The 17,360-nt window shown below is 42.6% G+C and overlaps 1 protein-coding gene across 7 annotated transcripts in view; it reads left to right on the top strand.

Annotated features, from left to right (window-relative positions):
- Positions 1-17,360, top strand: part of nfixb (nuclear factor I/Xb) — a 147,815-nt gene that overhangs the window by 42,443 nt on the left and 88,012 nt on the right. For 6 of the 7 annotated variants that reach the window (XM_070439178.1, XM_070439177.1, XM_070439174.1 and 3 more), the window contains one exon: positions 7,678-8,209. In XM_070439178.1, the coding sequence (XP_070295279.1) occupies positions 7,678-8,209 (532 nt within the window). Of the gene's footprint in view, positions 1-5,998; positions 6,863-7,677; positions 8,210-17,360 lie in introns of those variants that run through there. The other variant, XM_070439176.1, reaches the window with a different exon arrangement.

Raw genomic sequence — 17,360 nt, 5'->3', positions numbered from 1 at the left:
TACCTAGAATTTGAAACCTGAGAACTAGAAGGCCGAGCTTAGTGAGGGTGGGCACATCCTTCTTTCTCGCTGTGCCGGGTGGAGATATAACAGAACATGGCCCAAGATGTTCAAATGTTCATTAAATGACCAGCATGTCAGGACACAATTATTAATAATCACCTGTACAATGCATGGATGGATTTGTCAGTTGAAACAACAAGTTATTAACATGATTTGCAACAGAGAGCTAATAGAATGTTTTACATACAGTAAAGTGTTCTGGCACCATTTGAATGAATTGTATTCATAAAGAAATGCTAGCTACTTGCTGCAAACCTTGTGCTGCATTTTGACTGTCTCTATATGAGGGATGCCAAACGCTCAGCCTGCTGCACAGACTTTGTGGATGCTCTAGTTTAGAGCGCCTGGCTAAAATTGTGCTCAGGAGCATTTAAAAAAAAATCTTTAAATGGTTCAACTAGTGAGAAATATAGCCTATGTGATTATTAAAAAAACCTGTGAGTTTGCATCATTTACTATCATCCTAAATTAAGATCTAGAATTGTTTTACCATATCTAATTCATGTATATGACGCTACTTTCTATGATGTGGACAGTATGTGTTACTACATTATACAAGCGTACGTAATGGTTTAAATTGTTCCTTTCGGTCCCCTTTTAAACCTCTGAAATCGTCATTTTCTTACATTTAGCTCAACATTAAATTACTTCACCAATCAGCGCGGATAGAGCAGCTTGCTATGGAGCGGGCAAGCTATTTACATGCATTGGACAGACACGAGATGTGTCGTGTGTGAGATCCAACTGAAATTTTGCAGGTGGGGAGAGTACGAGAATGGTTGGATGGGGAGGCTTGAGTTGAAGCGCTGGGCATCTTGTTGTTATGACATGCATTATCTGAATTAGGCCCACATAATTATACCTATGGAGGTGCAGCTTCTATGGAGGAACTTTGAATGTCTTTGAACTTCAGAAAGTTGGCTTAACATTGGAACAGCTCACTAGCTAGCTAACAAGCTTGTGTGTGCAGAGCGGCACCAGAATAAAAAGGTCTTACCTTTTTAATAAATCCAATATGAAATGTGATAACTATAGTATCCTTAACTAACATTGTTAATCCATTCTTCTCTAATTAAATCTCTCTCTCCCTAATTTCTGAATCAAGTTTGCAATGTCAGTAGGCTACTAGACTTTGCTTCTTCGGAGAGGAGGGGCCTACACACACACACACACACACACACACACACACACACACACACACACACACACACACACACACACACACACACACACACACACACACTGGCAAAGATTTTCAGCTGGCAGGCAGACACTGGAATACGTTTCTGAGTGACAGGTGCTTTGCATATGCGATTTGTTGCAAAATGCCCAGAACATAAAATAACGTTATTAACCGGTTCTGTTTTGGAACAGTATAGATCACTTTCGTTCACAGTTCTGATTCTGTTCCTCAAAACATTTATTTATTTTCCGGTTTGCGGTTCTAGTCCCTGAACCGGTTCCAACTGCTACGTGCAACCTCATATCCCCCCTCTCGCAAAATTGATTTCAATGTGATAATCAATGAGTGATTGACAAAACAGTGTTGCCTTTCTCTTTATGTTTTGGTGACCCCCGAATCAAAATACAACATTCCAAACTGTAGCTGACTGTGTTCTGCAGGTTGTCCTCTAACCAGTGATGTGGTTTTTGTGTTGTGGTAGTTTCAACAACAGATTGTACAATATTAGGAGGATATATATACAATTCATATATATCCTCCTAATATTGTACAATATATATACATTACCGTTCAAAAGTTTGGGGTCACTTCGAAATTTTCTTGTTTTTGAAAGAAAAGCTCATTTTTTGTCCATTAAAATAACATCAAATTGATCAGAAATACAGTGTAGACATTGTTAATTTTGTAAATTACTATTGTAGCTGGAAACAGCAGATTTTTTATGGAATATCTACATAGGCGTACAGAGGCCCATTATCACCAACCATCCCTCCTGTGTTCCAATGACACGTTGTGTTAGCTAATTCAAGTTAATCATTTTAAAAGGCCAATTGATCATTAGAAAACCCTTTTGCAATTATGTTAGCACAGCTGAAACCTGTTGTGCTGATTAAAGATGCCATAATACTGGCCTTCTTTAGACTAGTTGAGTATCTGGAGCATCAGCATTTGTGGGTTCGATTACAGGCTCAAAATGGCCAGAAACAAATAACTTTCTTCTGAAACTCATCAGTCTATTCTTGTTCTGAGAAATGAAGGCTATTCCATGCAAGAAATTGCCAAGAAACTGAAGATCTTGGGATGCTGGCCTTCTAGGCAGGGTTCCTCTGTCCAGTGTCTGTGTTCTTTTTCCCATCTTAATCTTTTCTTTTTATTGGCCAGTCTGAGATATGGCTTTTTCTTTGCAACTCTGCCTAGAAGGCCAGCATCCCGGAGTCACCTCTTCACGGTTGACGTTGAGGCTGGTGTTTTGCGGCTACTATTTAATGAAGATGCCAGTTGAAACTTGTGAGGCGTCTGTTTCTCAAACTAGACACTCTAATGTACTTGTCCTCTTGCTCAGTTGTGCACCGGGGCCTCCCACTCCGCTTTCTGATTAGAGCCAGTTTGCACTGTTCTGTGAAGGGAGTAGTACACAGTGTTGTACGAGATCTTCAGTTTCTTGGCAATTTCTCGCATGGAATAGCCTTCATTTCTCAGAACAAGAATAGACTGACGAGTTTCAGAAGAAAGGTCTTTGTTTCTGGCCATTTTGAGCCTGTAATCGGGAGTTGTTGAGAGTAGTCTTCTCTTTTCAGCAGTAGGTATTTGTTTTCCAAACTGAACATTATTCCTGCGATTGTATTTTGAAATGTGCAAAAGGCAAACCTACAGCCGCAACCAGCCATAGAAATATAATCATGGCTGTTCTCATTCAAATCAGGACTGGAAGCCATTGCTAATGTATCCATGAGTTTAACAGTCAAATTGCCAGAGTAAGAGGTTCCGAAACCCTTCTATGTCTATGGCCACAATGCAGCAAGCTGCATATTTGGCACGCATGCTGCACAAACTGCGACCTTCCAGATTGTAGGCATACAGAAAACTGCCAAAATAATGGAAACGCTTGAGTAAATGAGGGATACAAAGTATATGTTTTGGTGTGCGGTGCATTTTCCTGGCATGGTTTAGGTCCACTTGTATAATCTATCCCAAGGCGCATTGAAACTGTTCTGGCAACTCTTGGTGGCCTGACACCCTTTTAAGACACGTTATGTTGGTGTTTCCTTTATTTTGGCAGTTACCTGTATGCGCTTGTGATAACACTTAATACACTGTTATTTTTTAGAAACTATTGATCCTCTGTGGCTAAATTATGCTCTCTGGTGTATTTTGAATATTGAGAGTAGACCCAGCCCCTGACTCACACACTTGACCAGTCACATTTATTTATTATGCAGTTTATTTGTAATTTTTTTATTCATCAGTTACCCAATCAAGTCAGGGCCCCCCAGTTACCCACGTGGGCACCCTACGTGCTGTGATTGATTTATTTTGATGATATACCATAAATCACCAACACAGATTTGCGCTGCCTACTCTATTAAGAGGCTGAAAATAGGACTTGCTTATTTTTTATAGAGAGGTGAGGTAGGCTGCAGTTTTCAAAATTCCGCTACTAAAGAGAGAAATGCATTGGGAGCAGTGGCTGGCTGACATAATTGATTATTGAATAACAAAACAAGAGATGGAGATACTGAAGATATGTAGGAAAGAAATATAGCTAATTACTGAGGTTTTATTTGTTATTGTATGTGGGTAGGTAGGAGATCATCATTGAAACAGAGCACTGCTGACAATAAAGGTTGTACACCTTAAAGGACATGTGCAGTAAAAAAAAAAATCTGTGTTTTATATATATTTCCACAATATGTGGAATAATACTGTGAAATTGTGAAAATAATGATAATTTGGTGGGATGGAGTTTTGGCCTGCAATGTGACATCACCTGGCGGTAAATTAGTTAATAGACCAATAACAAACCCACTAGGCACAGACGTCAACTCAACGTCTATTCCACGTTGGTTCAACATAATTTCATTCAAATGGAATGGCAACAATGTTGATTCAATCAGTGTGTGCCCAGTGTGAAGACAGTTCCAAACCTCTCTGCCAATAATAGCTAGTTTTCAGTTTTCCCCTCCTCACTTAGACCACTCCCAGACAGCCCTAGCAAAATTATTGCATGAGAAATTGCTCTTTGCTAAGATGCAATTTAAAAAAATATATTTTTACCATTTTTAATTGAAAACAATCACAGTAATGTACTTTATATAATATTGAGATAAAAACGGCTTCATTGGACCTTGAAAACCACATCACAGTTTTGAATGTGGGATATTTGCATGATTAAATTGTATCTGCTGTAGTGCTTCATAGGATGATTATGGTTTTAACAAAACATTTGCAGTTAGTCTGCTTTGCTTAGGTCCCTGTACTGGAAACCACTCCTTTCTTTCATGAAGGCCTAAACCGTTATTGTCTTGATTTCCAGATAGTGTCTCATCTTTTGTTCTCCCTGTATCAATATCCTGTTATTTTTGTGTGTGTGAGTCTTTGTATTTTATGCACGTATGCAGGTACATTTGCTCAGCACTCTCTCTCTGTCCCTCTCTCTCTCTCTCTCTATCTCTCTCTCTCTCTCTCTCTCTGTCTCTCTCTCTCTCTCGCACACAGACTCACATACAGACTCACACACACTCACCCTATAAAGTATGTGTATCTTCAATTGAGATGTTCCTCTTATTTTAATGTCAGTTTTGTCTGTCTTTTGTTAGATGCTCATCGTGTTCTGCAACAATGGGTATTAGAGAAAGCAACAGAAATTGAACAGAAACCCAGGGATATATTGTCCTTTATTGTGCATTGTGACAGTTGATGGGTGTGAGCCAGACCATCTTGAAGCCAACTACTAAATGCTGGTGTGATGCTGTCTTCATCATTCTAAGATTAAGCAGAAATAGTGCATGATACTGCAACATATTAACTAGAGATTAGATTATATCGGTAGTACAGAGTGAGCGTGCACTAATACAAATGTGTTTTATATCATCTTTGTTGCAAATGGTGGACCAGAAATAGAGACGTTCTTCCATTTTACGGCAATTACGAACCCTGCAAACCCAACCCAAAGAACAATCAGACATCCACTTATTCAGACCGTTACAGATGCCTCTGCAAACTGTCCAGCAGTTGTAGAAGAAAGAGATGCATCATGGAGGCAAGGTACTCATTATTAGTCACAAACATGGACGAAACAGCCATTGGAGGCTTTTGAGAAATAAAGCTCAATGATTTATCTGCAGACTCTCCTGTTTTTGGACTGGTGTTGATGAGATTGGGCTGAATGTGCCATAGCTACAGTTGTACCGGAACAGTACCCATTTCCAACCATTGTATTTCTCGTTTGCCTATTCGATATGTTGGTGTTCCTCCTTTTACCCTCCGTAATAGACATGCAGTGTACTGTATATGCTTTGGTTTTAAAGCACCCAGCGTTACATTGATGCATCTTCTCTCAGGGTGGGAAAAAGGGTGGGTTTGTTTCCCCCTCTTTGTTCCTGTGGTAAATCCAAGACCAGCTGCCGGTTGTGGGGTCTGGTGGGATTTTGGAGCGGTGTGTTTTCTCTTGCCATCCTGTGCCAAGGTGGCGTTACGCAAGCAGAAAGAGAGGGTGGGGGTAGTGAGATGAGGCAATGGCGGCCATACTGGAGATGGAAGCAGACTGAGGGTAGCTAGGATTGGTGTACGAGAAATACATGTCGCCTGAACTTTGCCAATGTGTCAGATAGGAACTTGTCGATTTGGCAAATTGTGCACTGTCGGACAGGACTGCGTACACTCTTTCTCTCCCGCTCTCCCTCTCTCGTTCTCCCTCTCTCATTCTCTCTTGCTCTCTCCCTCTCTTTGCCACTAACCCCCCCTCCTTTCTCCTTTCCCTCCCTTTCAGCTCTTGAAGCTAACGCATTGGCTGGGCTACAGGCATCTTGTTGCCAAATAGGTGGGCCCTACTCGTGTTGGCAAAGGCTCAAGCAATGGTTAGGGAAAGAACGCGGAGAGGACGAGAGACGGCGAGAGAGAAACAGAGAGAGAAAGAGAGAGAGTTGGAGAGAAAAGGGGAAAAAAGAAGCAGCACTCGGCTTTGCCAGCGGTCGTACACGCTCGTCCAACATTGATTCGGTTCTCTCCTTTTTTTCCTATTCTGTGCTCTGCACTCCCCAGCCCCCCCGCCTGTGTGTGTCTCTGAGTCGTACGCGGGGCCCACAGATCTGAGCAAACACCACTACCAATTACGCTTTGCCAAGGATTTTTTTTTGCTTTATTTCCTCCTTTTTGGGGGGGAAGCGCAAAAGAAGAGTGTTTATTTTAAGTGTGTCTATTCCAGTTGTTATATTTAGATAATTTTTGTTCTTAAATACCATTCACCATTTCTTTTTTTTTACCATATTTCCATTATTTCTCAATATCAGTTTTCTTCTCTTTAAATTTGGGTATTTTGTCTTTCCGTCCCAGATTTAACCAGCGATCCTTTGCGGCATTACGCTGTGACCCCCAGAACACCCGGGGGGGTATCTTGTTTTGTTTAACTTTGTTCCACTGCTTACTGTGGACAACTGGAGATACCTGAGATCTTCTGCTAATTATCTTTTTTACCCTCAAGTTTTTTCATCTGCACATTTTTTACACCCTGTCAAACCAGCACTTGCTGTACATTTGTGAGTGTGGAAAAAAAGTGGTGTTGGAGAATTCTTTTTCATTTTGAACGTTGTGCCAAATTTATGATGAGAGTGCAAAATGGTAACTACCAGACCGTCTGTCTTCCTATTGCAGTGTGTTTTTGTGGTGATTTCTGTCCGCTTTCAATTTGTTGTTGAAATGTGAGTCTGGTTAGACTTCTTTTGCATGGCAGCAGGAGAGATAGGAAATGGCATGGCAGATCTTTTAGCAGCACATTTTAACAGTGGTCTTGTGGCGGCTAAGATTGGCGGTGAACGACCGGTGTGTGGCAACCCTGGCACAGGAACACTATGGCGAGATCTAGGCATTGTCGCTGAGCGATGTGTAYTGAAGGTATTATAGTATAGCTGAATAACTTCTCCTTTACAGTGGATGTGTAAAAAAAAAAGTGTTTGCTTTGGCTTGAATTTTTTTTAATCTCGTTTGTCTTTTAAATTTCAATTAATCTGTTATTACAGTTTAATATACTTTTTAAATGTGCTTTCAGATTATATTTTTTTGTAAGAAGGACAGGACCAGTAATTTACTATTTGCAATGTAATTGTATGTATGTACCTACAGTATTATTACATTTTGGATATGATTATTATGATTATGATTATTATGATTATTATTATTATTATCATTATTATGTCAGTTAGTGGTATTGTTGGTAATGCTATCCATGTCTAAGTAAGTTGTTTCTGAACTGTATCCCCTCTATTGGCAGTGCATTTACATTCTATCAAAACAGGAATTATTTTGGGGAAAAATGTCAGTAAATTGCCTCATCGCTCTTCTATCTTCAATAACTGATCTTCAGCTGCTTGCATGACACCATACAGCATGAGAATAACAGAGCACCCTCTCTCTCTYTCTCTCTCTCCCTCTGTTAGGATGAATTTCATCCCTTCATCGAGGCCCTTCTCCCCCATGTCCGTGCCTTCTCCTACACCTGGTTCAACCTGCAGGCKCGCAAACGCAAGTACTTCAAGAAGCACGAGAAGAGGATGACAAAGGATGAAGAGCGCGCAGTGAAGGACGAGCTGCTGGGTGAGAAGCCRGAGATCAAGCAGAAGTGGGCGTCGCGGRTGRTGGCCAAGCTCCGAAAGGACATCCGGCCCGAGTTCCGTGAGGACTTTGTGCTCACCATCACAGGCAAGAAGCCCCCCTGTTGTGTTCTCTCCAACCCCGACCAGAAGGGCAAGATCCGCCGTATCGACTGTCTCCGCCAGGCCGACAAGGTGTGGCGGCTGGACCTGGTGATGGTCATCCTGTTCAAGGGCAGCCCRKTGGAGAGCACGGACGGAGAGCGGCTGGTCAAGTCGCCCCAGTGCTCCAACCACGGCCTGTGCGTCCAGCCCCACCACATCGGCGTGTCCGTCAAGGAGCTCGACCTCTACCTGGCCTACTTCGTCCACTCACCAGGTCAGTTGGTGAACGCCGTACAGCTTTCTCTGTCTTTTCACACATACACACACACAACCACACACACACACACACACACACACACACACACCACACACACACCACACACACACACCACACACACACACACACACACACACACACACACACACACACACCACACACACACACACACACACACACACACACACACAACCCACACACACACACACACACACACACCACACACAACAGGTCAGTTTGTAAGGCCTTTTGCAGCCACATCCTGAGCCTTGCCAAACCCTGCTCCTCCCGCTGCACCACCGACCAAATGCTAGCCTGTGATAAATAAAGAGAATCGCCTCCATGTGAACGCCTTATCAACATTACAATTATAATACAACACATTACAGAACACATTTGACAACACTGACACACATGTGTCAAAGTTTGTGTGTTGTTTTTGAGTTGTTATGTGTCTTTAAATGTGTGCTTATCCAGAGATAAAGTCTGTGCTGGTAAATTTGTTCAGGTGCTTGTGTGCAAATTTGTCTGAATTAAATATGCATGTTTAGGGTGTGTATGTCTGTAAACAAACACATCTGCAAATGTGTTTGTCTCTGCGTGTGCTAATGTTCACAGTAATTGTCTGCTATAAATGAGTGTCTTTAAGGCTGTTTTGTGTGTGTGTTGTGTGTGTGTGTGTGTGTGTGTGTGTGTGTGTGTGTGTGTGTGTGTGTGTGTGTGTGTGTGGTGTGTGTGTGTGGTGTGTGTGTGTGTGTGTGTGTTGTGTGTGTGTGTGTGTGTGTTGTTGTGTGTGTGGGTGTGTGTGGTGTGTTTGTCGTATGTGGGTGTGATGTGTGTGGTGTGTTGTGTGTGTGTGTGTGTGTCAGTAGCAGTTCTGTCGTGTGTTCGTGGGCTGAGAGCGCATGGTGACAGCTGGCCCAGTCCCAGGTTGTTTGGGACAGGCGACTGCGGGCCAGGGAGAGCCACCCCGTCTCCAGCCTCAGCCTCCCGCGCTCTACTCTCTCTGGCACCGCAGCCCACCTCACAGTCAGCCCTGCTTCGGTCGCTTCGCCAACACACACTCGCTCCCGCTCTCTCACACACACGTACACTCTCTCACACACACTCTTATAGCTTATACACGGAGACTCCCATACACTAATGCAAACAAGCACACACACACACACACATGCACACTGCGTACAGAGACAGCCCTTCTCTATATTAGATCGTCAGTTTGGTTTAGTTTGTTTATGCACTTTTTTATTTGTCCAAATTCAACACAGGTGTTTCCTCAACAAACTTTATATGATACTCTATAAGCAGTCCTTTTTCATCAGTTACTTGTATGGAACATGTAGATACTTACTTTGGAATGGGAAATGTAATGTTGAAATAGAGGAGACCCCAGTGTCAAGGAAATGTATAGTATATATAGAATTTTACGTTTCTCTTAGTCTGGTGGATACACAGAGTCCCCCATGTCAGAGGTCAAATGTTCCGCAGAATTTTAAAGATGAATTTGTCGTTTATTATATATTAGCTGTATAGATAGTTTGTCTTGGGTATCACAAAAATAATGCCACACTTTGTTTTGTAAATTATCTTAAGTAATAATAGTAATAATAATATCATTTTTTCAATAATACATTTGAACCTGTCTCTGATTACACAAATTAATTTATATTTTTCTAGTCCATGACTTTGATCATGAGAAAAGCAATAAGGACTGCATGAAATAGTTTTGAGTCTTGACATAGCACATTTTTCATGMTTATGAAGTAACCTTGCAATTTCTGTCTGACAATACATTTGCTGTTTGAAGATTTTGCTTTTGGTGTTCATTATTTTCTATAACTGAACAGTCCACTGTGATCGTGCTAAAACAAATCTTCCATTTCTTTTCTGTGTTTCCTATTGTTGGTTAGCAATGAAACACTAATGTGAAAAGTGTAGTCAGGTATGCTGTGGGTGCAGTTAGTTGATTGACTCAGGTATGGGCTGATGGAACCCTCTCGTACGTAGAACCCTCTCCTGCGTCGGTTATCCATTAGTATAGGGCTAAAGAAACGTATTGTCTTACACCAGGCAAGCGTACAGTTACAGAGCCCTAATTCTGCTTCTTGGCACCGTGATGCTGCAGGCCTCTGTGACAGAGTACCCCATGCCGTGTTCTTTTCAGCACAGTGTGTAACTCAGCGTCAGTTAGCTGGGCCTCTGTGAGCTCGTCTTCCTGTTTCACAATGTGCTGCTGCTAACCCAGGCTCAGATTAGCTCCCTGTGAAGCCGCCCCTTAGAGCTTAGCTCTTTTACCCTGTGCCAGTATTCACCAGTCATCCCGATACTGTTTTACCCTTCAGTGTGTGTGTGTGTGTGTGTGTGTGTGTGTGTGTGTGTGTGTGTGTGTGTTGTGTGTTGTGTGTGTGTGTGTGTGTGTGTGTGTGGTGTGTGTGTGTGTGTGTGTGTGTGTGTGTTGTGTGTGTGTGTGTGTGTGGTGTGTGTGTGTGTGTTACGTATGTCAAGATTCATTTATTTTCTGAAACTTAAATGGTTGCTGCAGTTCAGCTAAATTAAATTTAGTATTCCCTCACTTCCCACTGGGCCACGACGTCAGTTCAGCGTCTAGTTTTGGTTTACATTTGGTGAGTTGTCAGCTAACGTGAATTCAACTGAATTTTTTTCCCACAGTGTCATTGGATTTTGTTTAAAAGATGGGTTAAATAGGTAATTCCCTTATATTGATTATTTGTTGCCAAAAGCAATCAGTTTTTCACATAGAATATTTTGGTTAAATGATGTGGATTCAACGTCAATTCAACCATTTTTTGCCCAGTGGTTGGCTTTGTGCCTCTGTACAGGTGGTATTTCCATCATAAATCATTGTTTTTTTGTTACCTTTTGATGAAATCGTTGTTTCCCTGCATCTTTGTCCACACTCATGTCAGAGAATAGAAAGTGTTTTAAAAGCTGGGTCAGCTGCCCTTGTTGGCAAATGCACAAGCCTTCCAGGCCTCCTCACTTCTACAGAGACGGCATAGAACTGTCGGTGGACAGCATAGGCTCCACCTAGTTCTCCTGCTCATAAGCTTCACCACCGTAACACCTCAACAGCAGCCACACTAGCTACCACTGTACACTGCAAGAATGAAAAGTACCATCTTAAAAAGCATGAACCAGTAGAGCCTCTGAAGGAGATGGGGTTAAAAGTTCACTGAGTGTAAGGGAGAGAGGGGGAACAGTGAGTGGTTCCATTTTAACCTTTGGAGTGGCAACGTTACCGCTTTATTCTTAGCTCCCTATCCCAGGGTGTCTGTGTCTTTCGGAAGCTATCAGAGTCCAGGCCTTATCAGTGCATCTGAGCRGTCGGTGTGCTACAGTTCTCCTGCCCACTGATGTCACCGTCGCCAGCTGCTGGTTTTTCCCCTACAGTATGAGTGACAGGAGACTCCTCTCCTCCTCTGCAGTAGTGCTTTTGTCCAATTATAGACTTAGGCCTTATGGGCYGAGCAGTGAGGGCTAGCTATTACTGATCAAAGCAGCTTACACTGCTGCTCCACAGCTGCAAGGCCCCTTATCAAAAGTATTTTAGACAAATACCTGGCTGTTCACCCAACGTAATGCAATTGCATTTAACCTGTAAGAGTCAAGTCACCCAGGACTGGTTGTCCTGAGGTAATTCCTGATGCTGCTGATGATAATGGTTCAGGGATGTGGAGGAAGAACGGGCTGAGCTCATCTTTGATCAGATGTTGAATAAAGCACGGCTCAGCCAGRCAGGCCCTGCCAAGGCCCAGCTCAGGTCACTGCGCGATGGGAAAAGTTCATGTTTTTGTGCGGTGTGTTCCATATTTGTCAATCTGATGAATCGCCGCTGTTCCAGTATTAGTCATGTTTGGAGCGTGCTCCCTCTCATACGGCTCTCATTACTGCTCTGTTATGATAAAAAGATGTTTCTGAGTGCACCCCTAATCTGTCCACCATGCTAGGAGAGATCTTGTCCAGGGATGTGCATTGTTGGGTRGCTGACCTATGCCAGCTCCACGGTGCGGTGAACTCTGGCGCTMACCCGCCGGGACAACGAGCCCATCTCCAWCTCCCAGACTCTCCATCTCGCAYACCACGGSAGAGYACAGAGAGAATGATTTAACCAAACCYAACAAAGAGAGTGAGAGCCTTGGAGACCYACAGAGACTTAAGACTTAACACCCTGTCAACCRTATCTATCGTACAGATTTAATATGATTTGCACAATATCCTGAGRTTTAAAAGGAGATAATGGTATTATCAGATTTTTCGAATGAATATGAAGTTGCCAAATGTGACACAGAATTGTATTTCCCCCAAAAATACAGCCAGCCCTTTGCGTCTTTGTCTTTGRCTATTATGAAGGCAGGCCTGGGAAGGTTTGGGGGTTGTGGATGGGCGTTGYTCCTATGTTCTCTGATTCTGCTGRTGCAKCATTCTGTCTCATACTGTCTCTGTCCCTGTGCCCAGACACAGAGAGAGTGTGGATGGGACCACACGGTCATGTGGATCCTTTAAGTCTGGGTACGTCATGCTTTGGCCAAGAGTGTTTGRCTCTCAGATATAGGGTGATGAAGGAAAAGRGGCGGACYTTAAAAGTAMTTTAAAAAGAACTATGAGTTTTACAGGAAAYAAMATCTGCTCTTTTCCTTGGCCGATAAACAAACTGAACTGCAGACTTCTGGAAGAAGAACAGAACTGTGTTCCTCCAATGTTCTGGCATGGGTCTGTAACCCGGGCCGACAGAGAAATACTGAGAACCGGCGCGASGGGGGCCACATTCATCTCGTGTGAAAAACACCCCGTGAACGCTCTCAGTGGAAAGTTTAATATGCTGTTGTCATTTGAATAAATGCACCAATAATGTTTGACCGTCGGCGAGCCACTCATGACAGAACAGTGTCATTGACACAGTGGCGTTTTTAATATGCAAAGGGTGCAGGGATCTCAAACAGTCTAGCTTGGCCTGTTTTCAGGGCCCTAGTTTTCCCAGTTCCCTTTTTGTGTGTGTGAGGAGCGCAGAGTGTATGGAATCCCTGGTAAACAGATTATTCGAGTGTGATAGGAAGTCTGAGGAATAGATGAAAAGACTCAACCCGTTAGGCAGTTAGGATTGCAGGGACACTGTGCGCTCCTTAACCACTTTTACCCATAATTCCTCCATAATCACAGTGCATTTACTGGCTTGTTAGTACACGGGCATACTTTATCACAGTATCCCATTTTCTTTATAAAAACAATACATTCACAGGGTCAAGTACATAATATAACTGTCTCCTTTAGGCATCTTGGTTTTAGCTGTCCCAAGAAAAAATATGTTTGTTTTTTAAATTGCACATTACAAATAATTCATTATTTTATCAACATTTTTATCTACAGTGACTGAGGATTGTAATGGTATACCCTTTTGGCAGCATTATTTTATTTTATTTTTTGTTAATTATGATTTTGTGCTTATCATTTTGTTTTTGCTGATTTAAAATGGACACATATTTCCCGGAAATACTTAAAAAATATGTATCGGAGTTAAATAACACATTATAGCAAGCACAGCATCATGGGCATGGAAACATATACAATTGTTTAGTTGTCTCAGCCCTCCTTATAAATATAATTTTGTTCATCTTCATCTGAATGAAAAGAGGGGCTAGAAGGAGGATGAGCTGGGATGTTTGTTTTTGTATTTTTTGTATAGTTTTTTGTCTCTAATGCTGTGTCGTCTCACTGCTTGATTTCTTATAGCCTTTTTGTACAGACGCCAGGCATGAAATCTGTCTGTTCCCAAAAACATATACCCACGCAGGAGGGGTGGACTGGCCTTTCTCAGCTCCCTGTGCCGAGGAGCGAGGGAGCGAGAGAAGGGATGAGAGCTGCCCGCCCAGTTCCCAGKCAGATTCTGATCCGCTCGCGCTCGGCCCAGTAGAGCAGAGCCAGGGAAAGGCTGCCCTGTAATTGGGACAGCTCTTTCCGTACGGAACCRGTGACAGTGGAGTCACAGACAGTCTGGGAATARTGATACGGAATCTCTATCAGTATGTTATTTACTCCCTATCAAATTCTGCCATTTAAATAGAGTAGCAACATAGTTTRCCCKAAAAATGTTTTATGAGAACTCTAAATATTTCATTCTATARCTATTATTATGATTMATTGTATTATTGTTKGTGGTATTATTAGTAGTAATTGTGGCCGTAGTGACATCACTCAATCTAATGTAATGTAAAAGAATAGCTCTAAATACAGATGATGCAAAATGCCATGGTGAAGACAAAGAGAGGCAGGGCAGAACTCAGTGTGGCTGGTTGGCAGCGTTTGGCACCCAAAGCTGCAGCTCTGTTTGGAAGGTGCCAGCTTTTCAAACCGCCGRACAGCCTCTGCCAGCCTCTCCTTCTGATCCTTTCTTTCTCTCGTTTTTAACCTTTCTTCGATGGTTTCGATGAACTCTTCGCGGCCCCCCTTCGCGGCCTCATCTCCCTCCGTCATGTCTGTGGCTTTTTTAGCGAGCCGACAGGAAATATCAGCGCTAAAATGTAGATGATATAGTATATTAATTTATATTTATTGCCCTCCTTATATTTCATAATATAATAATCACCATTTTATCAAACGGTGATACATTGTGAGAATATTTTCATACTACTTTTTAGTGTTGATGCTTTCAGTGTGATTGTGCTGTAAGGGATACTGGTCCAAAACAAAATGGAGGCTCATTCTCAGATCTTGCCCAATGAGAAAGGAGAATGACTTCAAGCTAAATAACAAAATGGTATTTACTAAGTAACAACAGTAAACTGCATAGTAAACACAGTCTAAAAAAATAAATAACATAAAATAGTAATTCTTTATAGATTCTTTTCCCAGCTGCTGTAGCATTTTTTTCACATCTCGCAGCTGAACAGGGAGAGAGAGAAGATGGCTTGTGGGGGGGTGTGATGAGAGTTTGACAGGCGCACAAAAAATATAACAAATCACAATTGACGTGTGTTTGCATCTGCGAGCGAGCCTCAAATCCYTTTGGACAGAGACCTGGGCCTTCACGGAGAACATTCGGCCTGAATGATGGGAGAGCGTAAAACGATGGGTGTGGGGGTGGGTGGAATGACTCCATAATGATCAGAAAATTAGGCCCATTATTGACTTAGAGTAAACAGGCCTCTCTAAGTGTGAAAGGGCCCCATTCAGCAAGGACCAGGAGCACTGCTTCTTTCTTCCTTTTATGGATCCACCCATMGCCTCAAGAGCCACTCTTTTGTTCATTGAAATAACAGGGAAGTGAGGGAGAGAGAGGTAAGGGCATCCCTCCCTTTGGAGGACATGGTATGGGGGCACTGACATACAGTAACAATACAGCTATGTCTGTGTATTTAGGCATTCTACATATGGATATAGCCTACAAGTTCTGTATGTATTGTAGAAACTGTAACTGCATGTAAAGTTTTTAATAGTTGGGCATGCTAATGCTACAATTACATTCCTAGCCCTGCAGACAAACACAGTTCTGTTTTAGTACAATATTAACTGCCATTCAGTGATATCATGATGTTTAATTCTGTCTGTGTTGATGAGCTGAGATTCCCTGGCGGTCTCAGACCCTCTCTGGTTCCGCATCACTTAAAGGCGTGTGCGCCGTCGGAGCTCTGCCACGCCAGCTGACAGCCAGGGGACGCAGGGTGTAAACTAGGTGCTAATGCGTCCTTTTGCCTGTTTGTCAGTGCAAATGTTTTAATTAATGGGAATCGAATAAATAAATAAACCCGCTACGCCTCTGAGCAGCTGAGAAACAAGGAGACAGAGAGATATGGCCACTTTGAAACAGCACTTTTGATCATATCAAAACAATAATAGTATTCCCACTAGTTTTTTACTCTCTAAATGAATTAGTTAATAAACAATTGGCCAMTATTTTAGATACAGTAATTTAGTCATGATGGCATTGTGAGACTTGCTACTCAAATACTTACTTCTAAAACTCAAATTAGGAGAAAAGTCTCCAGAAATGCTTCATGCTGATACTATACAGTTGTGTACAGTTATGAATGGGCAACATTTGACCAAGTGCCAACTGTCTATTTAATTTAGACTGCTCAGTTTCTGAACATAYCTGTTATAATCATTATTTTCTCATAAATGTAATCATTGTGGGAGAATAGTATACAATAAAACGCATGCACACGCACACACACCTTTTATTATTTTGTTGAGTCTGTGGAAGATTCATGCTATTCTACTGGGTTCTGCTGCCCAGTCCAGTCATTCCCTCCTTAAAGAGGAAGCAGGGCTCAGCTCGACTCGGCTCTGGGCTCCGGCACAAAATCACAAAATCAGCTGACACTTTCACTTCATTATGCCGTCTGTTTGCTTTTCATATGGACTGGAGGCTCCATTTCACAGGCATAATTTGGGATGGTAACATTCTCATTATAACCGTCAACTGTCAACACTTCTGCACTCACCTATAATTTCAGACTCATTTGAATTGTTATTGGCAGTTCCAATGCATGCATTTCATAAAAGAATAAAAAACAACATGCTTTTTTCACAAGCAGTAAGAAACTATGGAGAAGATTAAAGCAGGAAGTAGCACGTTTATGAGATTTCTCAGGTTTGTTTGGCCGTGCATATTGGTGTATTTACTTATGAGCTTTCACATTTTGGAAGTCACCTCGTGTTTTGGGCTATTTAGTGTCTGAGGCTGGTGCCTGGCCTTTCGATGGACACAAACATACCTGTGCTTTGAGAAATTGACCAGAAAGCCCCTGCAAGGGGATGCCATGGCACCTACCCCTGTTCCCTGCATACCTTTGCTGGGCGGTATCCAAGGTGCTTCTAGGACAGCTCCTATTGGCACACAGAGTGTGGTGCTGGGCTGTTGCTGTGGCACTCTGACCCATAACGTAGGCAACCGCAGGGCACAGAGCTGCCAGAGGAATCCACTCCGATCTGTTTCACCCTATAGACAGAGCATTACTAACTTGAATATGTCTGAATTCAAGCAGAAATGCCAATACAGGCCTCCCGGGTGGCGCAGTGGTCTAGGCCACTGCTACGCAGTGCTAGCTGTGCCACCAGAGTCTCTGGGTTCGCGCCCAGGCTCTGTCGCAGCCGGCCGCGACCGGGAGGTCCGTGGTGCGACGCACAATTG

The sequence above is a fragment of the Salvelinus sp. IW2-2015 genome, unplaced genomic scaffold (genome assembly GCF_002910315.2).
Source record: "Salvelinus sp. IW2-2015 unplaced genomic scaffold, ASM291031v2 Un_scaffold1461, whole genome shotgun sequence".
Taxonomy (NCBI): Eukaryota; Metazoa; Chordata; class Actinopteri; order Salmoniformes; family Salmonidae; genus Salvelinus; species Salvelinus sp. IW2-2015.
The sequence above is the reverse complement of the archived record's forward strand: the minus strand, read 5'-3'. Positions and strand labels throughout refer to the sequence as shown.